General features: G+C 31.9%; 1 protein-coding gene across 3 annotated transcripts in view; it reads right to left on the reverse strand.

Moving 5' to 3' along the window:
- The window catches only part of GLS (glutaminase), an 82,204-nt gene that overhangs the window by 44,665 nt on the left and 12,030 nt on the right, over positions 1-25,509 (reverse strand). For all 3 annotated transcript variants that reach the window (XM_077780258.1, XM_077780259.1, XM_077780260.1), the window contains exons 3-8: positions 21,172-21,268; positions 20,691-20,812; positions 16,281-16,410; positions 15,481-15,560; positions 12,041-12,204; positions 6,267-6,325 (exon numbers count right to left, since the gene is read on the reverse strand). In XM_077780258.1, the coding sequence (XP_077636384.1) occupies positions 6,267-6,325; positions 12,041-12,204; positions 15,481-15,560; positions 16,281-16,410; positions 20,691-20,812; positions 21,172-21,268 (652 nt within the window). The remainder of the gene's footprint in view (positions 1-6,266; positions 6,326-12,040; positions 12,205-15,480; positions 15,561-16,280; positions 16,411-20,690; positions 20,813-21,171; positions 21,269-25,509) is intronic.

Raw genomic sequence — 25,509 nt, forward strand, 5'->3', positions numbered from 1 at the left:
TTTTCTTGGGCAAGAAAAGTCTCTCCCCAAAATTTCCCCATTTAAATGTAAAAGCACTTATTTAATGTTTGTTCTTACTATCTATCCTGAAAATAGTATTTTACTAAGTCAACAAAATATATTTGCCTTTCATCTGTTGGAAAGATTTCATGTACCCCAGGAATATATGGGATCTAATAATCATTATAAAATGTCAAGTTATTTTAATTTCAAAAAAAATAACAGTAGAAAGTTTATTTGTAAAGATGTTAGAAAAAAATACACATACAAAATAGAGTAAACTCCCTAAAAGCAAAAATACATACTGTAAAAATAAAATCCATCATCATCTAGTACTAGGGTACAGAGGGGTGGAGGACAAGATATTATGAAAATTAGAAGCCAAGAATGGGTACATGGGAGCTAGTTACACTATCATATTTTGTGTATGTTAGAAATTTTTCATAAAAAGTTAAAGAAAAAAATGTTTGTTAATAATGTCCCATGTTAATTTACAAAACTGTTATTTTAGAATATTCTTTTCCCTTTGAAATAGCCATTGATTTCTAATTAGTTCATGTATAACTGGATATTTTCTATTGCTAGAATAAAGAGATTAACTATCTTCCTATTTAAAATTTTTACAGACAGATGTACGAGTTGAGAAATCTTGCTGACAACAGATGAATAGACAGAAATAGAAAAGGTTTTGTTATAGCAATATCACTCAATTCTTTTACATAGCCATATTACATATAAAAGTCACATAGTAATCCATCCATAAAATTTACACTTAATGTTCTTAATAACTAACAACTTGATTAGATCCTCTGTCCATTTTGTTGAAACCAAGGACCTGGAAACAACCTAGTAGACAAGAAGGTTGTTCCCACTCATGATGATTCATGTTCTCAGTAACACTGACTCCAAAATTTCAAAATGTTCTCTTTTGCTGATGCCCAAGAGGTTTTTAGAACCTGAAACAGTGTACCACAGTAAAAACTGGTACAAATGAAAAGTATGCCTTGTTTTGAAAAATGGGAGGAAATGTGGACCAAAGGCAGACTAATTTTAAGAAAGACATATATGATGGGGCGCCTGGGTGGCTCAGTCAGCTAAGCATTCAACTTCGGCTCAGGTCATGATCACATGGTTCATGGGTTCCAGCCCCGGGTCGGGCTCTGTGCTGACAGCTAGCTCAGAGCCTTGAGCCTGCTTCAGATTCTGTATCCTTCCTCTCTCTCTGACCCTCCCCTGCTCACACTCTCTCTCTCTCTCTCAGAAATAAATAAATCATAAAAAAAAAAAATGAAACTGAGATTTGGAAACTGATAGTCTTAAAACTATCAATGCCCCTCTATCTCTTGGAAAAAAATTCCCATAACCAGGGAAATGTTTATCCTAGTTTTAAATCACTGTACAATCATTATTTTATATGTTATTTTAATCTTAGAGAAAGTTACGATGATATATAGTTACGTACAGTAGGAAAACTTAATAAATTGGAGAAAATATATTTACCAAATGATTTATCAAATCAATTCACCATGTCAATTTTTTTTCAGTGAGAAAAGGTGTTTTTATTAAAGCAAGGGGACAGGACGTATGGGCAGAAAGAGCTACACAACGATTATGAGGAATGACTGATTATTTACTTTTAAGTTGGGGAAGTAGAGATAAAGAAGTTTCTAAAGTACTTTTCATGTATTAAAGAAGATTTCCAGGATCCTGGAGATCAAATGACTTCTAAAAGCAACCTACATGGTTTGTCTGAATAAGGTAGTTACTAATCAGATCCTGAGACTAGAAAATTATACAAGTTAACTTTTCTGTAAACATACCTACACTAACTTAAAGAATTTCCATTTCATTGAAGAAAACTTTATGAATGAAAACATGATAAAGAGGCACTGACTTTTTAACACTGGCTATTAAAAGAATTAATATAACTATATTGAAGTTTTTATAACCTGTTTCTACAACATACTTCTGAACTGAATTATGTATTATACACTACAACACAGGTGAAAATACTACTGTTAATAGGGACATTTGCTAATAAGTTTAATATTAACATGACTCATTTGAAGTCAATGCATTAATCAGAGTTACTGTGTAAGTAAACCACGATTCCATTCATAAAGAATGGAGGTGTAAAAGCCAACTGAAAATTAGAGATCACAGAGGAAGGAGGCATCAGAGGCAAAAAGAGGTAACTGAAAATGATTTATAGAACACATTTAATTTACTGTTGCCACAGAATATGCTTCAAAGCTAAATAATAGTTAGAAGATTTAAAATAGATATTATAGGTAAAAAATGTTCTAAAGCTACTATTTTACAGATTAACCCTAATATATATAGGGTAACTCTAATATATATAGGTAATAAATATAAAGTAAGAGAAAAGTGAATTTTGGTGTCAATAAATTATCTTTCACAGAAAAAAAAAGAACACCTCAAACCAACTGATATAAACATGGAATGACTAAAACACCACCACAATAAAATTATCAAGTCCAAGGCATCACCTAGTACTCTGCAGAGCCACAAACCACTTAAAAGTGTGGCTCACAAGTCCAACAAGTGATTGCTAACATAACCAAACTGAGCACTACATACATACTAACTAAATTCATCTTATTTTCATGGAATACGATTAAATTATTTTTTAATATGAGAGAGAAAAAAATCTGATTTTTTAAATTTAAAAATACTTGATTAAAAAAAATCAAGCTTCTTTAAATGACAAAAACTGGAAAGTATCACTAGAATACAGAGACTAAACATAGAAGACACTGTAACTTACTCTTTACCTTTAAAGTAAAAAAACAAAATAAACAAATCCAAAGCAAAATAAAATAAAACAAAACAAAACAAAACAGCAGAACTATGGCAATTATCTTGTAGTATGTCTTCCTCATTTTCCCACCCTAACCATCAAGTTACCAGAAGATCTAAACTTTTAAACTGAAATTAGTTGAAGTTTTTAGCTCTGCAAAGAAAAAAAATTATATTAAGTACACAGCTATTTCATCCAGAGTAATTGTGCTCCTTTCAAATTATTTACTCTTCCTTTTAAATCAAGCAACCATATTATCATCAGATAAAACAAACTACATCAAAAAGTACTCCTTTAAATTCAGTCGTTACCACAAAGAATATTACTTTTATAGTTTTTAAAATTATGTGCATTTTAAGTACAAAATGACATTTGGGTTTTTTTGGAAGGTATTTACCTAGATAGCTTTGTTTAAAATTTTAAATATTCGAGTTTTCCTATAAGTTTAGTAGTTAAGAATTTATGCAACAGGTTCCTTCTGTCCAAATCCTCCTTTTTTCCACAATCTGCTAATCCTTTTGAACATTTGCTCTGCCTCTTCCCCCATTTCCTGAGGATCATCTCCAATCCTACAAGGAAAAAATATCAATACTACAAAATTAAGAAATAAAGAGTCTTACTAAAGACTCTACTTAATTTTTTGAGTGTGTGGGAGAAGACTAACATGAGAATGTTTTAATAGCACCATAATAAAGTTTAAGTTGGAAAGAAAAAAATAGCCTTACGGTTATCAACTAAGAGCTAAAAAACAAAATTCACATCTAGTAGCCATGGTAAAATATCCACGCTTGGGGTACTCAAATGGAAGTTCCTTGAGAAAAGGCTTAGTTCCTTTACAGATAGATAGTAGGCACTGACTAATGTCGAAAGAATAACTATGTTACACCCATGAAAAATCAGATGTGACTTTTAAGCCAATAAGTTATTATTTGTACAAGTTAAAATTAAGAAAATAAAATTTTTCCTTTAGGACAATATAACAATGCTAGGTAAAGACAAAGATGTTATCAAAAGAAACAGGAAACACATTAAATATGGCAGAGTGAATTCTAATGAAGAGCAAACCAACCAGGAGACAGCTCAAGCCCAACTTTTCTGCTGTTAGCCCTCATCTCATCTGTTTCCTCACTGTAACTACATTAAGAATGCAGGCTGGACTTGAAGACCCTTTCAGCTATGGTTTTGCTAATTCAATTTTGATTACCAATACATAAATATTGTGATCATAGAACTTGCATAAATTACATACAGATCTTTAGAGGAGCTCTGGATTCTTTTTAAAAAACAGCCTAAGAAAAGGACTACATTTTGGGGCAGTTTTACAGAGATATACAAGGCTTACCCCTCCAAGATTTAGATGAACTTCAATAAAGAAAAAAGAAAAAAGAAAGAAACTTGTGAAATACTTCTAAAAACAAAAAAGTCTAAGAAAGTGACCTTAAATACGAACTATACCCCAAAACCTTATTTTCAACTTTGCCAGTAAATTAAATATGTTTACACATTTAAAATCACTGATCAAATTTATAAATACAAGATGACTCAGTTAAATTTTTGCACTGTTGGGACACTGACCCACACTTATATGTATGCGTTTTTTTTAACTGTTTCTAATGTGTTCATTAATGTGGCTAAATGTACCGTTCATGGCTCATGACTAAACATGGTAAGTAAAACTAATAAAGTGATGGTGTGATATGACCAGACATGCATTTCTCACATGCAGCATTTCAGTGTAGTATATATGATACCCATGAATCATTAAACAGAAGATGTTTAATTGCATGCAGTTAAGAAAGGCTTCTTTTAATTATATACATATGCCCTTTCTGAAAATACTATTTGGTGTGCTATGTTAATCTTTCTTCAGTGTAAGAGTTCTTAAAGATATTCATGGATCAGTTTCAAAGGGTTTGTGAACTCCCCCAGTTTATAGAAAATCATAGTATGTGAACATTTTTCTGGGAAGATTCAAAAAAGTTTTGGAACCATTCTAGTGGTTTTCTCATCAAGCATTAAACACATACATTATATTATCATAACTTTCCTTACCTCTAAGTTAACTTGTTCAAATATACACAATTATTAATTACACTTTTCTCTTATTGCAGTGTTCACTGGATTTTACTCTAAGGGCCCATTTACTTGTGTCTATGTCACCCTACAAGGTAAGCTACCTGAAGGAAGGGCTGTTTCTTATATAGATCTGTATTATAATTTTCTACAATAAACAAATACTATTACCTCAAGATGACAACTTTTACCTTATGTAAAAGTTATAAATAGATATTATAATAGGCAAAATAAAAATTTCCATAGCTTATTAAAATTAGGTACATTAAAAATTAATACTTGGTTATTATACCTACTTCACTAGAGTTACAAGGATTACGAGGGCCAAACACAAAGTATTTGCCCAAAAATAACAACTAAACGTACCTAATTCTTATGATAGTAGTCTTCTATTTTAAAGCCTTTTCTCATGAACATATAAAATTCATGAAGGAGAGGATTTCTAGATACAAATTATATATATTTTTAACTGGGCCAAAGGCATAATTCATATCCAAACACTCTCTGTGTAACCAGGGTATCACATCCTTACTAATACATCTATAAAGCCATGTAGTTATGTTTTTTTCATGCTTGGAAAAGATAGGCATAGATTTATTGAAGTATATAAATGTTCCAAACATAAATGAAATATATTTAAATATCAATGAAATTTATAATTAGAAATTAAAAATCTAAGCAGTATCACACAATAAAACCATTTTCAAATACTTATTCCAAACAACAACAGAGCTTCCAATTATTAAGGCAAACTAGACACTAAAACAATCAAAATATACAATGTAAAACAAAGCATAAGAAAAATTATATAACTTAATAATTGGAATAAGTCTTACTTATTTTAGTTATGATAAGAAGCAAAACAAATGAAAGAAATTCAAATAAAAATTGGAATGTAGCTCCTGAGTAGAAAGGACTTCAGAATATTCAAGGGTAAATGTACTTTGTCTTAACACAAAGTACCAGAACAAATGTTCCTACATATACTGATGACAAGCAGTAAACAGTTAAATGCTTTTAATTGTGTTCACATCTGTTCATTTTCGAAGAGTCAAAAGGAAAAGGAAGAAAAAAATATCAAAGCTTTCAGAAGAATAACCTCTGTGCCTACTGTTCAGCAGAGACTTCTTTTTGATTTTTTGGCAGATCTTCAGGTCAAGAGTAACTCTTACAATGAGTCATCTGTCTTAAATATTGTCCTTGAAATTACACTTATTTCAAAGTAAATATATATCTTAACTTTTTACCATAAGATTAATTTTTAACACCAAAACTTTTCACAATTCTACACAAATAATCCAATATTCATCTAATTTATGCCTTAGTTATTTTTAAAAACTTACTAGGTTAAAAGGAATTGTCAACATTTTACCTTTATTAATGAAGTCACAACAATTGCTCCAGCATTTACCATAGGATTGTGTGGCTTATCTGTAAAATATAAAAACAGCATTATTTTGAATATCTGATATCATTTTCCATGACGCATAGGTACTTCTCATGAACATGTATTTATTTTCTTTATGTATGACATTGTTACAGTTCTTTTGGGGGGAGGGGCAAAAAGGGTGAAGGAATGCATTTAAGTCACTTATTTATCAAACCAGTAATATACTTCCATAACAATTACGTACGAAAACAAAGATTCATGTTTAGAAAGATAGTGAATAGTAGTATAACAGTACAACCAAATTTCCTAACTCTACCATTTATTTGACCTTGAGCAAGTAACTGAACTTCACTGTGCCTCAATTTCCTCACTATGAATTAGGAGTAATAAATAGCACCAACCACTCAGTGAAACCTAATGCTTGAATGAATTAACACACACAAAATGCTTTAATGTATTGAGCACACCCTTAGGCATTCGAGTAATGTCACTATAAAAATAGCTTTGAAAAAAAGCACACTTTGCTTTTTAAAAGTGCTTTATTTTTGTTTTTATGTATATACACATACATATACAGAAAAGAAAACAAATACTATAAAGGGATATATTATAAAAATATTACAGGGGATTGAACTGTATTCTCTGTTCTTCCTATATTTCCTGACAATAAAGATGTTATTTAAAAAATCACTTAAAATTTAAATTCATCCCAAATCCTACCTCTTCTAATTCTTAAAACAAATACAATTTCAAATCTCAACTGACTACATTCCATTCATGGCATTGCAAAGATGCCAAACACAAACCTCTTAGGGCACTGAAAACATTTATTTAAAAGCACAATTACTAATTTATCTGTCTGTGATAGTGATTTATTTGTGGGGGTGGAGAAAATTTCTTATCTAACTTGACAAATCCAACAGAATATTAAGTTATTGCTATATTATTAGCCTCCTTAAATTTTAAGCAAGTTACCTTCTGTAAGATGAACCAACTTATGACTAAATTACTGAGCTATAAAAAACAGCCTGGCAGTTTTCAACTGTTAAACAGAGTTGCCATATGACCCAGCAATTCTATTCCCAGGTATATAACCAAGAGAAATAAATATGTATGTGCACACAAATACCTGTACACCAACATTCACAAGATTATTACTAATAAAAATCAAAAGTGAAAAACAACTCAAATGTCCTGTCAACTGATGAACAGATAAACAAGATATGATATTATTACAAATATAACATTATTAAGCAATTTTTAAAAAATGAAATAGTGATACATGGCAAAACATGAAAGCACTTTAAAAGCAACATGCCAAGTAAGACAGACCAGTCATAGAAGACCAAATAGCATAGGGTTTCATTTATATATAATGTCCTCACTGGGTATAGGGTATTTTTTGGGGTGACAAAAGTGTCCCAAAATTGCCTGGGTGGGTCAGTCTGTTAAGTGTCTGACTTTGGCTCAGGTCATGATCTAACGGTTCATGAGTTTGAGCCCCGCAATGGGCTCTCCACTGACAGTGCAGGCCCTGCTTGGGATTCTCTTTCTGCCCCTCCCCCTCTCATGTGCTCAGGCGCGCGCTCTCTCTCTCATAAATAAATCTATGAATATACTAAAAGCCACTGAATTGTATACCAATTGTATGGCATATAAAGTACTTCCCAATATAGTTGTTAAATTTTCGTTAATTTAAAAAAGACAGACAAAAGATTAGGTAACTTATAGTCTACCAGTTTCCTTCAATGTAAGATCAACAATGTGATTTAGTAGCTATGCTTCAAATGCTATATACATTTTGGGTTACCTATGATGATGATTAGTTCCAAATGTTAAAATTTAGTATAATATCAGAGTATTTACAATCAAGATTTTGCCTATTCCAAATCTTGCTAAGAGAAATTTGCTTTCTCTGAGATCACACAAAATGAGAGCAATTAGTGTCAAAGAATAGTACTATGTGGCAAGAGGGAGCCAAGAAACAAAATTTTCCAGTATTATTCACCTGAAAAAGAAAAAAACCCCAACATATAGACAGAAATCAGAACACAGAAATCAGGCTGTGCTAAATGAGTTTACACCTGTATTTGTATAGACGTTTACGTGTCTGTCCTTTCATGGTTTTTTGACATTATGTTTAGGCTCTAGGGCCTTAGGAGGCAGCTAATGTGTGTATTCCAAATGGTACCACATAAATGTGTGCACTTAATATTTTCTAAGTCATAAAGATTCTGCAAATACCACAAAAGCTGCATTCAAGAAGATCTTTCAAAGAACACTAATGCATTTCATGGTATGACAGTGCAATTTTCATATGTAAGCAACTGTTCTCTCTGCCTTTGGCTCAAAAGGCAGATACCTTAGTATTTAGAAATACACCAGATATTATAACACCAGCAATACTGCAGTCTGAAACCTCAGTCTAAAACTTATCACTATGAAATCTACTTGTTTCCTTCTCCATTATAGGGAGGAGGGTAGAGGTAAAAAGATTCCATTTAGAATTTTTAGTTTAAAAATACTCATGACAACAGAAATAAAACTTAATTAATAAAAGCTACCACCTGAAGTAATGGCATATATTAGCTTGGTATAATGACAAAATGGACATGGGCCGCATCTGAAATTGATGGGCACTTTTAACTAGAAGGCACAGAACTGTTTTAGTATTTATTCTTTCCAAAGGAACAAAACATGCAGAAAGTGCTTTCATATTATACCAGCAAAAGCTTTTCAAACTAAGCAAATATGAACCTTAGAAAGAGGAGGTTCATAACTGAGGCTAAGTCAAAGGTTGCTAATGCATATACTAAAGATCTAAAAAGTATTAATCTCACAGTTCAATATGAATATTTATATTTTAAGTATTATACTGGAATTTTTAAGAACCGTACAAAAATTAGAGTATATTGTATATAGTGTTTAATCCCACAGCACCCATTTACCCAACCACCCAAACTTTGTTCTTTGTATATACAATTCACTCTGGTCTTCCTCATGTAAATTAATTCAACTCCTCTTCTTTCTCAAATCCTCTACAATACAAACTAACATATACATTTTGGCTTCTGTCAATTATACAGTTATAAGATAAAAGTTTGTCTTTTTTCTCCATGTATTAGATGTATGTAATTGTTTCCCGTATCCTTTAGTATTAGCTAGATAAGTTACTCTAAGAACCAGGTTCCATTTACCCTCCACAGCTGTTAATATAGGATAAGTAGGCTGTATATGTATTTGTTGATTAACCTAATTTCTACTCTAAGACACAAAAAGACTTCACTAGGAGATGGTGATTTCCAAAATTAGTACCTCCATCGAGTAACTTATTTCCTCATTGATAATGACAGTAAGTATCAGCCAACTTTCCACCACAGGACTAAAACATTTTTATGTTGTAAAGCATTGTAAAACTACCAATATTACAACAGTACTACAGGGCACCTGTGTGGCTCAGTCAGTTGGGGGTCCAACTCTTGATTTTGGTTCAGGTCATGATCCCAGGGTTGTGGGACAGAGCCCTGTGTTGGGCTCCATGCTAAGTAATTCTCACTCTCTCCCTGTGCCCTTCCCCCTACTCACACACTTTCTCTAAGATAAAAGAATATTGTAATTTATTTACCCATTATATTCACATTAATTCTACCTTACTACAATCTTATAAAGCTAGGACAATATATATGTTTTTTTTTTAATTTTATAATAATGCTAGATGCACACACAGTCATATACAAAGTGTATAATTTCACCATAAACCTATCCTTGAAGTTTTAAATATGAAAAGGACCTACAAATTGTTTTTTGCTGGGGCTAGTTTAAAACAAAACCTAAACTCTAGAGCATAGAACCTATGCAGAACTTGGAAAGGAATGGTACAGTGAGGCCTTCATTTTCCCATTACTTCTAAGACTCCTGGTATTGGCTCAGGTAGAGGTATTGGCTTGGAAAAAAGTCAAAGAATATCAAGAATATCTCTTTTTAAACTTCATATTTCAATTATTATAAACCAGTGCTAAATTACTGAGTTCTTATCTTTTTTTCTTATAGATTACTATCAGTAAACTATGATTTCTAAAACCATAAATGTACAGAGCAAAACAATATGTTACTATGTTAAGTTCACTTACTCCATGCCCATTTTATTTTTCTTTCTCAAATACTCCTTCACAAATTCCTATATCTTTTCATTTCTATTCTTAAATACCTCTCAAAATCAATCAATTCCCCAGAACCACCTAGATATTCTAGTTTGACTTGCATAGGAAAATATTATAAAATGTTTAATCTTAACAGAAAAAAAATCAATTATTTCCATATTAAATCTGCATGTCAATGAGTTTAATAGATAAATAAGGTACTTCTGCATATGACGTCCTTACTGAAATTGCTAGTTTATGATAATCTCCATAAAATCAAATGTAGCATCAAGACAGAAAGATTATGGTAAAACAGGTAAGAAAATGAAGTAGCTCCCAAAACAAACAGAAAAACACAAAGAAATATTCTTTTAACTTCATTAAAAAACTGTTTTTCACCACCATTACTGCAACCACTGAACTTCTTCACTCTTTCTTGTTTCTTGTTTTTTTTTTTTTAATTTTTTTTAAAATGTTATTTATTTCTAGGAGAGAGAGAGAGACACACACAGCGTGAGCAGAGGAGGGTCAGAGAGAGAGGGAATCACAGACTCTAAAACAGGCTCCAGGCTCTGAGCTGGCAGTCAGCACAGAGCCCGATGCGGGGCTCAAACCCACGAATCACAAGATCATGACCCAAGCGAAAGTCGGACGCTTAAAGGACTAAGCCACCCAGGCGCCCCCACTCTTTCTTGTTTCTTCAATTGTCTTAACTCGTCATAAATGAGGAACCTAGTGGGGTGTGGCAGATGGCTCAGTTAAGCGTTGGACTCCTGATTTTGGTTCAGATCATGATCTCACAGTTGGTGAATTTGAGCCCCGTGGTGGGCTCTGTGCTGACAGTATGGAATCTGCGTGGGATTGTCTCTCCCCCTCTGCCCCTCCCCCACTCACACATGCTCTCTCTCTCTCTCAAAATAAATGAATAGACTTAAAAAAAAGAGGAGCTTAGCATATGTCTGAAAGATTAAAACATAGAAACCAATACATAGGCTGGTGTTCAGATTTAAAACCTCTATCAGATCAAAAGTACTATCTTTATCCTCCCACTTTGCTTTTGAATTCCCATTAAGTAGTAAGACTTGTTAGTTATCCAACTACTTAATGCAAGATGATTCTTTCAAATATTAAATGTTATGGAAGAGAAAAAGCACAATTATTCATTAGTTCAACCAGGACCACCATAAAAACTTGTTATGTTGGAAGTTTTCAAATATATACAATATAGAAAAGTAAAAAGAATACAATACAAACACCTTACAGTTGGCCTCAAGAATTACGTACATATAGTTATAATCACACCTAGCAATCCCAGACATACTCATTGAATTATTTTAGAGCAAATCCCAGATACTGTGAGATTTTACTACAAGACATTCTCCTATACGTGGTTATAAAGTGAAGTGAAAATCCTATTCCCTGCCCTCATCTTCACCTTAGCCCAATTTCCAGTGATATGAGAAGCCTAAAAATACATTTTTAACAGGTCTATGGGTTTTACAGAAATTCCATGAGAAATAAAAACAAAAATATTAATACTTTTAATTTTCTTCAAAAAAAGAAAACAAAAAAACTTCTGAGATTTAAATAGGAAAATGAGGTGTTTCTTTTTCTTACCATCTTCATTTAAAAACAGTTTGTTGAATCTTAATCCACTTGGCTCTTTCCCAACATATCGATGCACATATTCTGTTCCAAGGTCATTAACAGCAATGGCATATTTCAAAGGTTTTACACAGGACTGAAGACAAAATGGAACTTTGGTATCTCCAATAGAATGCCTATTTAAAAGTAGATTTAAAAAATAATATCAGCTGGAAAATATCTAAATAATTGGAGTTATTTTTTACATGTTAATTCTAATTCATAAAGGTTTTCCCATAATTTAACCACAAGTTTACTTGGATATTAAAGAATAAATATAAATTTTTTAAGAAGAATGCTGCAAAATAGGCAAAAGCTTACAAGTATTCAGGTAATAGAATGGTTCAGGATTAGATAATAACAAAATAATGTGAAAAATTTCCTCTGAGGGCAAGAGGATATGGCCATCCTTACTCCCACCTGTATTCAATCATAGAAAATGAACTAGCCCTGTTAGAAATCAGTCACCACTTCTTCACTTACAGCTTTCATCATGATTACACCATGCTTATTAGTTTTTCAATAGAGTTCAGTTTGGATTCAACACCATTCTCTGAAACCTTGCCTCTAAATACCTCATTCATATCTATGCACAATTTCAGCCCTGTTAAAAGAAATAGTACCCAGTTTTATAAAGTGTACTGGAGCTGGCATTAATGGCATCATTATCACCATTACCACTTCTAAACAAGAGAAAAAGAAAGCTTTATATGTTACCAAACTGGGATGCATAGGAGAATAGAATAGGTTAAAAACTGGAAAACCTGTGACTCACCCTGTTATAATGTTTAGTCACTGGTATCCCAGATGCCCTGAACTCTGCCCCAACACAGACCAGGCACTCATTCCTTTAGAGTGAAACTCATTCATAGTGAAACTGGATACTATTAATAACCACTACTGGGCTAAAAGGGATTAGAGGAAACATCAGAGGGCTAAGAAACATCAGAGGGCCACCTCTCCTGTAAGTATATTATGGAAAATAAATACATATATATAGACAGCAAAAGTATATTTTTCCTATCTTGTTTATGAATTACTTCTAATTCAGACCGTAAGTCCAACTTGACAATCATTCTAAAACCTTCCAAAGCCTATCTTAACTACCTTTGGGTAATACATGTTTAGGGCGTCTGGGTGGCTCAGTCAGTTAAACGTCTGACTTTGGCTCAGGTCATGATCTCTCAAGACTCGTGAGTTTGAGCCCATATTGGGCTCTGTGCTGACAGCTAAGAGTCTGGAGCCTGTTTCAGATTCTGTGTCTCCCTCTCTCTCTCTGCCCTTCCCCTGCTCACTCTGTGTCTCTCTCTCTCTTTCTCAAAAGTATATTAAAAAAAATTTTTTTAAATAAATAAGAATACATACATTCTAGTCCAAAGTCAACTTTTACAATTCTCCACATAAGAAAAGTAAACTAAAAGAATCATATTGATATACAGAGAATCTTTAAGACGAGAAAAAACAGGGGTGCCTGGGTAGTTCAGTCAGTTAAGCATCCATATCTCAATTCTGGCTCAGGTCATGATCTGAGGGTTGTGAGATCGAGTCCCTCATCAGTTTCTGCACTGAGCATGAAGCCTGCATAATATTCTCTCACCCTTTCCACTGCCCCTCCCATACTCATGCACATACATGAACACATGCTTGTTGGTGCTCTCTCTTAAAAAAAAAAAAAAAAAGGGAGAAAAATCATCTGCAAGTGCAAGCCTTATATAATAATCATTTCCTCCAAACATAAAAATTCCCATTACCTGATAAACCATTTCCTCCAAATACAAAAATAGGACTATCACTCCCAACTAGATTTGGTCCGTAAGAATAAAGCCATGTTTTTCTCATAGATGTATGCCCTTTCATAGCACCCAACATTTAATTCAATACACAATGACTGTTTAGAACATTTTAGAGGCCCAGATTAGGATAAAAGCTTGTCATAATGGAGACAACAACAAACAAGAAGTTCAGAGACTTAGGCATTAGTTTTACCTCTTCCACTATTAGATGAACTTTCTGGGCCTCAGATACCCTAAGAAGGAATGGGCGAAGCCATATGTCTTTTTACTGTAAATACTTGAGAAAGAAAATTAGTAAAAAATAAAAAGATCTCTTAAAATGAAGGTACTTAAAAGATCAAAATTTAATAACTGGAGAAGCTATAACTGGGATATTAAGTTTAAAAAGACAAGGAATTATAAGGCTAAATGATTTGTAGTTTTAACAAAATTTAGGACAAAATTACATCTCTGATATAAATTCATCAAGCTGTAAATATTTAAGGGGCTGCACACCTTATTTTATGTCAATCACATTTTAATTAAAAAAGTAATAATACTGCCTGAATGGCTCAGTTAATTAAGCATCGGACTCTTGGTTTTGGCCAGGTCGTGATCTCACGGTTCAGAGGTTCAAGCCCTGAATTGGGCTCTGTGCTCACAGTGCAGAGCCTGCCTGAGATTCTCTCTCCCTCTCTCTCCCCCTCCCTTGCTCACTCTGTCTCTCTCTCAAAATAGATAAACATAAAAAAAAATTTTTTTAAAGAAATAATACTTAATAAAAATGAAACAAAAATAAAACACAAAGATCATAACTCTGAGCTAAGTCTTCAAATGAATTAAAAAAACTGAGTCTTCATTTTTGGCACAATTTTTCAGACTTGACAAAACCAAATTATAACACAATTATAAATCCTTATGACTGACTCACAGCGTAATAAAAAGTCATTCTTGAAAAAATATACCAGAACTCTTATCAATTTTTCAAGGGCCTCACATAATTCATTGATTTTAAAACCAACTCACTCTCTCCAAGTGCCTTCACTTCATTATCCTTTTTTAATTCTTCTATATCCTCATTTGTCAGCGGCTGTTCCTACTGCATGAATACTTTCCAAAAATCACTTTCATGAACTTATGAGATTCTACAAGTTTGCAAATGATTCTTGACTTTGCAAGTGATAGGCATAAATAAATTATCATCATAATGTACGATCTTAACTATCATGCCATTCACATCAGGAGCAAGAGGAACAAAGACAATAACAGGCTGGGTTAACTAATGTTAAGCTGAAAAATGTGAACAAATTTTATGCGTGGTCAGTTCATTAGTGAAGAATTTCATGTTTGACAAGTCTGCTTTTCCTAAGGAAACTGTAATTGCAGGTACTCGAACAATAAAGACTCAAATAACAAGACTACAGCTGTGAAAAAGATGAAATGTCTCATAAAATTTAGTTTACGATTATTTCAATTAAGTTTTTAGGAGGTAAATTAAAATCTAAACTTATTTACATTCTTGAATTGCTGTCATGTTATGGCTAGTTTCTATCACAGAAGATGTTCTTCTCTCCCTCATGCTCACTGTTATGCAAAATTTAAGGCTTAAAGTTGGTTTTCATGAATTTGAAATAAACTCACCTCTGTCCATCTACTGTACACACAGACACACCCCACAAATCAGGACTGAACTTGGCTAGCTGAGGAATATAATCCGCAACCTATATAAAATATCAGAAAAAAATAACAGAATACAGGCAAATAATATTTCTTCTACCAAAAATTTTATCTCAATTTAGCTAGGTTCTTTTATAGTACTCAGTGCTTTGTGGTCTTTTATAACAATATTTATAAAAACTAAGAGCAGAAGAGACTTGAGGATTATAGATGAGATTTAACTGACTTCTCTCAGTCTCTGTCATCCTGTATATTTTCCTATGTATTCTCTCATCCTAGAAAAGCACAGTCTAAAAAAGAAACTAAGACATGATTTTTTTAAAGATAAAGAAATATAATTTCTTTAATCAAAGTTATTATAGCAGGGTTTCATTACCTAAAAACTTTCAATATAGAGAAAAAAATAAAATAGCCCTTAGTATTTTAGTTAGAGAATTTTTAAAACTAGAAATATTTAATGTTCAAGGATGTCACATGTATAGAAATTCTTAATAACATTACTTTTTTATTAATTAAAGGTTTACAGCCATGTCCATCATCTGAAAATGAAAAAGAATTCTTAAACTTAAGATTTCTTTGTAACCCAAATAACAAAGTTGAATATATAAAGTATTTTAAAACGATGTAATCCAGTAGCCTCACTTAACTTAAATTTCTTAATTAGCAAAACACAAGAAAACTCTACAACTTTAATTCCTATACCTCAAGTTGAGCTGGTTTTATTGAATAACAGGTTTAGGAAATATTCACATCAAAAATGTTACCTTTCCTCCAGACTGCTTTTTAGCACTTTCAAATAACTCATCAATGTGAGAGGTAAAAGACATAAAGTCAGGAATGACAAACTTTCTTCTAAAGGCTTGTGTCAACAAAACAATGTTGCTTTGAACACATCTGTGGAAGGTAAGAAAAAAATTAATTGACTGGGTGCCTTTCAAATACTAGTATACTTGGTGATAACAATATTAATTAGGAAAATATTTAAATAGTGAAATTCATCATTATATACAACAAACTAAAATCTATAAAATTATACTTTCTGTATCATTTCCTTTCCTTTCCTTTCCTTCAAGTAGTTTTTCATGCAGTTGCTTGTAAGCTGTTGAGCAAGTTAAATAAATTAGATTGCCTAAAAATTGTGTCAAAGATTAAAACAGAAGAGCATTCCACCAGGTTAAATATCAAGAGCATCTAAAGACAAGTTTCTTAAGCCTACCAGAGTTGATAAGCATTCAGCATGACATCTCATTAACAAAAACTGGACTTTAGTATGTCACAGTTGAGATCCTGTTTATTTAACTAGTAAGTAACCTCAGATATACATCCCTTAGTTCCTATATAACTATTAGTATTTCACAAAACCCTAAACGTTTTGTAATTTAACATTATTTTCCCTGAATTAGTTTGAAAAACCTGTACTTCTAAGCTAACAAAGGGAGATAAAATCAATTTTGTTTAGTCAGACTAGAATACTTATTCAAATGCTTGTAAAATATTATTTCAAATAAAATTATATATAAATAAAACTAATATAGTAATTAACTTTATATTATATGAATTACCAAAAATGTTAAATCATATTATTCTATTCACTATATGTAATACAATGTAGAATAAAAGGTCTTGTTATTAAAAATTATTTAAAAAGATGGAAGAGCATGACTTAAGCCAGAAAATTCATATATTAATACAACCTTAAAGAAGAGTTTTGTAAATAAGTTACAGTAAACCATATACTGTAAGCTAATTTTCTTAAGAGATTCTCAGTAACTCACTCAGTAAGACAAAGTCCAACCACTAACTATGGGAAGTTATTTATATAACTGGATTCCTCACAGGTAAATGATATGATACTATATTAGCAGCTTCTTTGACAGGAAAAAAAAAACCCAAATTGTCAATTAAAAAAAAAAGTAAGTTTTAAGTAATATTCATCTGTTGAACCTTGAAAACATCAACAATTTGAGAATGATGATTTCCTCACTTTACAGGTAAGAAAAGTATACCTGTAAGTAAATAAATTACACTAATTATAAATATAGAAGTGAGAAATTTGTGGGTCTCAATACTTCGATTGAAATTGTTCTAAACAAATCATCAAATTAAAAACTAAATTTCACTTTTTAACTATTAATAAAAAATTCAGAATACAGCTTAGTCAATACAAAATTAAAACACTGATTTAAAATATTGATTTTCCAGTCATAAACATGTGCCCCAATTACAACATGAAAAAATTAGTAGACAAAGAAATAATTGATATCCCAGGATAACAAATAGGTACTTGAATAAACTTTGATAAATTATTTTCTTATAGTTCCAATGTTAACCTAAAAATTAAGTGTGCTGATTTAATATTTAATGTTTTAAATAGCAATTCAATTTGCACATGAGAGTTGTAAGAAATATACACTAAAGAACATATTTCTCAGCAGAAAAATGTTAAGACAATTCTTGATCTTAAATCATTGTATCTGTATCAAACCTAAATCCTCATTTTTCAAGAAGTTATACATGAAAAAATATGAGGACTGCTGGACAAATTTAAATCATTAACCTACTACTAACTATTCAACTATTTAAAATCAATCAGCACTTTTAAAAAGAAGCTTTATGATTAACAAAACTGTACAGTCAGTGAAACTAATTTGTTGTTTTTTTCCCCCTCTATCAAAAGGTGCTGGTAAAGCTGTGGTAACTGACTTCACCAGTGAATTACTGTGGCCAACACAGGCAACCTTACCACTCCAAGGAGTGTCTATTACAAACTGATGAACATTACAGGTAGTAAATATTTTTCTTTGGAGTTATTTTAATACAGATCTCATGAATAGAACTAGAAAATTAGAAGTCCTATATAAAATGAATTCTGAGGAGGAAGGACTCATGGTTTTCAGCAAGTCACATATTTCTCATGCTTTGTTTAGTATGCTCAACTGTAAACTGGGAATCATCATCATCTTCATAAGTGTTTATGATTAACAACTAAGTAACGTGTTTTAGATATTTTCTCACCATTTTTCTCTACTAAAATAACATAATGGATGTGATTTTAAAAGACAAACAATATACAAATGCAAAAGACTACCACTCATTTTCCTCAAAAACAGAAAAGATCAAAAAACTATGATCATACATAAAAATAATTCTAATATTTGTATGGTTAAAAATGCAGAAATAAATAATGCATTCACTTTCAACACAATTTTCCACTTCTAGTTTTCAGGATTCTTAGCATTACAAACAAGTGATAATCTAGATGAGTACAGGCAGTCTCCAACTTTCAAATAGATTATGCTCCAAACAGTAAAAAAAAAAAAAAAAAAGTCATACATAGTAGTTATTTCTCAGATTACTCTCAAAGTCTACATACATTAATCAACAATGTTTTTTAAGCAAAAATCAACAGACTGACTTCAACCATGCCTATATGCCATTATAAATTATTTCTCTGGGAAAATGAATTCCACTGTAACATCTCGTTCCCACCTGCATGGAGATGAGATTGTTTATTTAAGGCAACACTAAGCTATAAAACTTATTTTGAAAAAAAAAAGAACCTCTCTAGAGCAATCACCCTTCTAGGTGACCTGAAAAGGTTAATAGAGGTTTTGAATCACTTCATTCTAGAGATGAAAAGAGAAATCGTTATGCCTTCAGACTGAGACTTTCTACTGCCTGCACATATATAGCTCTAAGCATTTGTCAAATTGGGAACTGCCTATATTACAATCATCAATTAAAAAAAAAATCAGCATTTAAAATAATTTTCAAGATTAGCATTTAAAATAATAGTTATTGTTATTCTTTTATATAATTATGGACATAAAATTTTATGATTATGTTTCCTGGCTTCATAATCAGTATATTTAAGTTACTTTTAATTTCATATAAACACAGCAAATGTTTATAAAGCACAAAAAAATTTTAAACAGTACTAAAAAGGCATAAAATACTGCTTTCATTTCAAATTCCAAAACAGTCCCTCATACTTATTATCAACAGATCTCCCTACCATCTCTTTGACAACTTCATTCTCAGATATACCAAAATAACTCTCAGAAGGCACCATAATCAAGAGTACTTTGCACAGTTTATGAACACTAAAAATAAACAACAAGAAATGATTTATTTTTTCCCCTCCACAAAGAAACATGTTTTGATGACTCAAAAAAAATTCCTAATATCAGTTCCAAAATGAACCTAAAATCTCTATAAGGTCAGCTGAGTTAACAGAATCAAGAACCTTGTAGTAAAAAGACAAGACTGTCAGCAGTGCTTCACAGCATGCCAGGAAACTTTGAAGGACCTCAGTTAAATACTTATACATTCAAATGGCTTAATACTCTAGGATACTTCCAGGAGATATCTAGGGCAATCCAGTCACTCAAAACATATAAAAGAACAATAAATAAAAATACATACATACATAAAACTAAACTGTCAAGGTAGATGCTAGAATTCTTTGGATCTACTTCAAACTAAGCCTATGGTCTGGAGAAAGCCAATGGTTTACAGTAGTGTTTACAGTTTTACACTGGTTTTTACCAAACTCTTAGTAAGTTTAAACTAATAGGCAAATACAAGAAAATCAAAATAAACATGCTCATTCAACCAAATCAAGGCATTCATCTCCAAAGTTGTTTTCAGTTTTTAAATAATTTGAAGGAAATGAAAATAGTCAAAAGCCTATGTATTAATATGTCTGAAAAGAGGAGAGAAGCAGACAATGGGGATATGTGAATCTAAGGAATGTTGTCTGAAGGCTTCTCATTTTATGATGTCATCTAAATCACCTTGTAGGAAAGACACAGAGACCATACTGAAAACGCCTGCAAGACATGCATATGAATTGGAGATCAATTTAAGCTGTGACAAGACAGAGTGTGCTCTATTCAAACTGAATACAAATTCCAGATAATTGTAAACTGGAAACACACATGTGTACTGCTCTATTTCCATAGAGCAATTTCAAAGAAAGTCTTCTCTTAGCCCCTGTGTATCACAGAACCTACGTGCACCAAGTTCTTCAAACAATCGATATTTATAAATTCCCCCTTATTTTTTTCAGTTACACAGGAAGCACTGGCCTTCAAAGATGCAATTTTGTTTTAAAAGAAAAATCACCATATAGCATAGCAAATCACCATTAAAGGTTTGGCAGAAATTTTTACTTTTTAAAAAGATCTTTGTCTAGCATGACACCATCTGATGTTGTTTGAAGAGTTAATCTTAACATATCCATACACTCTTTCAACCTGGGATCAGACGTTCGCAATCCTGTAGATTTGAGTGCCTGTTTTTAAAAAAATAAGAGTTTGTAAATACATAGTGCAAATAATGTATATGCTTATTCCAACTATAAGTTTTTATTCCTGTATATGAAAACTTCCACCCAGAACCTGAATATGCACATGGGCATTTAAGGGTCACTATTACCCACTTTCTGGACAAGTTTCTCATTGTTTCTTTCATTTTCTTTCACTGATTACCTTGAAATAGCATGATGAAAATTTGAAAACATAATAAAGAGAAACAGTGTCAGTCAGAATCTACATGTAAAATGATCTTTAAGACTACATTAGACATTCCTGTATTCTGATACAGTATTACTGATTTTCAAAAAGTTTAAGATAGAAGAATGTAAAAACTTACTGTAATAAATTTATGAACAGGTATTTTCTCTTGTCCTTCTGCAATTGTATAGAACAGCAAATCTTCCAAGCTAGGTAACAGACCCTGTTTTATTTTACTAAAGGGGAAAAAAGAAAACAAAATTAATCTTTGCGTGACCATTTTAATGGATTTTAGGTATATCATTATTAAATAATCATTGAATCAGACTACATCTGAGCTGATCAAGACTGTCCTGAGAAATGCTAATTTACCAAAAATCAAATCAGTATTACTGAAATCACACTGAGAAAGTAAAAAATTATTAACGAATTCAGATATTTTTAATCTCAGGTTTTAAAATCCTGATTACCATTTCTAGTACTACTAATTCCTACCCATCTGTTATGGTGATACCTTCCTATATAGCCTAATACAATCCCAGTCCTAATTATAGAGCCTAGCTAATGTTCAGGTAAGAGTCTACATTGTTCTGTGTTTTTTAAATACGATGACTATATTTATATATTACTAGAACAGTTAACCTAATTGTAAAATTTGGGGGACACAGCAATTACATACTGGACAGTATATATACCAGTTTTTAAATCCTAGGTATAATACTTACTAGCTGAATTGCCTTGGAAAAATTAAAGAACCTTTCTATGGTTCTGTTTCCTCATCTGAGGGGAGAGAAGTATCTACCTCACAGGGCTGTTATGAGGATCAGGCTGACTTGGTACATTCAATATATTTAGAATGCTGACTGGCAGAGAATAAGGTCTCAGCTGATGGTAGTTGTAGTTAATATTTCTAAAGTGATCTTCGCTTACATATACAGACCAAATGCTACAAAAATCACAAAGATTATTAGAATAAAAACAATTTAACATAGAAAGACACTAAAATCTTAATAAATTAGTGTAAAACACTATAATTAAACAGATATTTAAAGAAAAGAATTTTTCCTATCCGCTGAAAAGCTTCCAAGTAAACAAATTATAATGAACTTATTTAATGTCTTTTTTTTTTTTAGCTCTGAAACTACAATCAACACATTTCATTATGAACATCAATGACTATCATTAAGTATTATAGTGATGTTATATGATGTACAGATCTAAGGTAAACAAATCTCCTCCCTACCTATCAGTATTCATTAAAACAGGAAGGAGAAATACATACTGTGTGTGTGTGTGTGAGTGTGTGTGTGTGTGTGTGTGCGCGCACGTGCACGTATATATTCTGGAAAAGACTATATTTCAAGAAAGTAAGAGAAAAAATGAAAGAGAAAGGATGGAATGCTTGTTTCTTTAATTTCAGAACTTAATTCACAACAATTTTGGACTAGCCATAGGTTTCAAGGGAAAACTGTATACATTATTTTTGTAAAACTGTCACAGAACACAGGTCTGTTTAAAATTGTGTTTTTATGCTGTTAAAAAGAGTTTTGTAGATATTCTATCTAATTATTTCCTGGATTACCCAAAGATTACTTAATAGTCCTATACTTCAGTAAGACCACATGTATTTATTTCCTATTATAATTACTTTCCTATTATTAGTGGGTCCATATATTTCTATCTTAAAAGACAACAGAATATAAAGCTGGTTCACAGAACATGAACAGTTACTCCTAAAAGAACAGTTTCTCCTAAAAGAAACATTTATATTGGTATTAATGTCATTTATAATTGCTTTGAAAGCTATTACACCAAATTTAGTTCTTAAAGTCAACCTTAAAATGTATCAATTTCACACCAAAGTCTTTAAAAACTAACACAGGATTACCACAACTTAATGACATATCCTGGAAATATAAAAATATATACATACACACATATATACGTATGCATATATAAAGCGAAACGGGGTTCAAATAGAAGCTTCCCATGACTGCACAGTGGCAGAGATGGATTTAGCCCATTTCTCTGAATCCAGAGTGCATATTATTCACCACTACAATATACTGGCTCTCAAACTTACTGCCTAGTTATTATTTTCAGAAGGTACAATCTTTCTAGGTCTTACTCAGATCCAAAATCATTAAACAGCATTCAACAATACTGATGACTTAATATTTAAAGAAAAATTGAGTCAGCCATCAAAACATCAGTGGAAAATAACATACCAATTATTTACAGAAAATGGTTTGTCAAATAAACTTTAGATAGTGGTGGTCTGTCACTTTAAAAAACTGCAGAATAAGCTTTCTATGTATTTACCACATGAGTAAATGGTATTTGCTTTGCCTAAAAGCTAAGTAAATAACAAAATATACACTTCTTTACCTTATGGTACAGAGCACAAAAAAATTTAAATGACCATGTTATTGTCACAGTTAGCAAAAAAAGTAAATACTTGCTTTTGGACAAGAGACTAATTTTTATCGATTGAGGAGAGATTTAAGTCATCTCTAAAAAATATGCTCACAGAATAAATGGGTCAAAATTGATAAAAAGAGAATACTACCTATCTCAGCATTTAAAAGCTCAGACTCTGATTTGAGAAGACGCTGGCTTCAACACTCTGGTGAACAAATAAATGAAAAGATTTTCCCCAACTTTCAAACAAGGAGAAATTACTCCAAAGATCTTTGTTGATATTAACTCCTTTTCTCTCTCCAAATTTAATAGGGCTTTGTGACAACACTTCACAGTAATGTATTTTACTATGAAAATTTAAAAGCTAAAAACTGTATTTTAAGCATATAGAAACTAGGAAATCCTTGAGGAGTATTTAAGTTTCAATGACAAAAAAGACTAGATTATAGGAGGCTTTCAAATCATTACAACTACTGAGAAGCCCAAGTGAGCCCTCCAGATTCCCTGGGAAAAATATAAAATGGTTATGACACTCAGCAACTAAAATAGGATACATGTAGAAGATTAGTAAATCCAAAGAAAAATCCTTGTTTCATACTTTCTTATTCCTTCCCTTTCATTTTCCCCTCACTTCTTTTCTAATTACTGCCCTCAAGATCCTTTCACCATCATTTTGTGCCTTCATTTACCCATTGCTTCCTCTACTTTACCCTCACAAAATACCTGCCTAAAACACAGAAATCATTCTTTAACATAAAAAATTTAATGACATCTAGGACATGTACAGCATTATGTTAGTTGCTGCTTACAGTCTAAAATGAAAAAAGTAGATACATAATGAGTAATGACAAAAAGGGACAATGAGATCTACTCTGAAGAAAGTACTTCACTATGGACTAATAAGGTCTTTTTAGAAGACACGGAACTTGAGCTACACTTGAAAGAAGGGCAGGAGTTGAAAACATGGCAACAGAAAGGGATTTCCAGCAAAGGAAACAGAACCAAGGCAATGAAGGTTAGCATTCACTGGGTATTTACAAGGAACAGCAAACTGCCAGAGCATAAGATATATGAATTACGTGCCTGTTTCTATTTATGAGTTGTTAAAATACCTAATTTTCAAGGCTGATAGAGATCTATATAAACAATAAATGAGAAATGAGACTACCTCCCAAAAATTTACATACGATGTTTAAATTCAGGGCCAATTTCGGCAACATAAAAAGAGGTACTGTCTTTGTTTACTGATCAACCAGTTACACAATACCATTTAAGCTCCTCAGTCTGGTATTCGGTTCTCTACTTTGGCTTTGTACAATCTATTCTTAATTTATCACTTTTAACTAACTAGATTCACCAATCTGTAAATAAATCCCGCTATCTTATGGAAGTCTTCTGTTTATAACTTTTCTTTTTTTAATCTTTTACAGTATCAATCATCATTTCAATCATTAGAGGGCTTTCTCCAACTAAATTTTCTATACTCTTTTAAGCATGTCCTGGCTGTACCAGTAAGTTTTGTACTTTTCTTATACAGCCTATATAAAGATGAATAAAGTAAGGATGCTGTCTAGGAGAGCCAAGACTATGGCAAGTACTAGGACAGAAGTGCAAAAAAAGTGACAGAAGTACAAAGTAAGCATTCAACTGTGCCTTGATGGGTGGGAGAAAATTAAGGAAGTATAGCTTTTATTTAGGAGCAATACCCCAAACTCTCCCTCATGATTTAAAATCTTATAAATTAAAAAAACTAGTATTAAATGAAAGGTGGAAAATGAAAATCATCAAGTCTTTAAGAACTGCAAAATGAGAAGGAAAAAAGTTGAAACCAACTATATTTTGTCTTATTTTGTTAAATAATGTTTCCTATTACCTGACTTCAAACTATAAACCTTCAAGGCTGGTGTATTACCTTCCTTAATTTTTTTTTGCAAGGGTCAAACCCATGTAACTCAAACACAGTACAGCACGGTAAGTCTATCAGAAAGTCAGAAACTTTTTTTCCCAACTAGGTTAAAAAAAAAAAAAAAAAAACTACACAAAAAATAAAAAAAAA

The sequence above is a fragment of the Crocuta crocuta genome, unplaced genomic scaffold (assembly GCF_008692635.1).
Source record: "Crocuta crocuta isolate KB4526 unplaced genomic scaffold, BGI_CrCroc_1.0 scaffold38, whole genome shotgun sequence".
In the NCBI taxonomy this organism is placed as follows: Eukaryota; Metazoa; Chordata; class Mammalia; order Carnivora; family Hyaenidae; genus Crocuta; species Crocuta crocuta.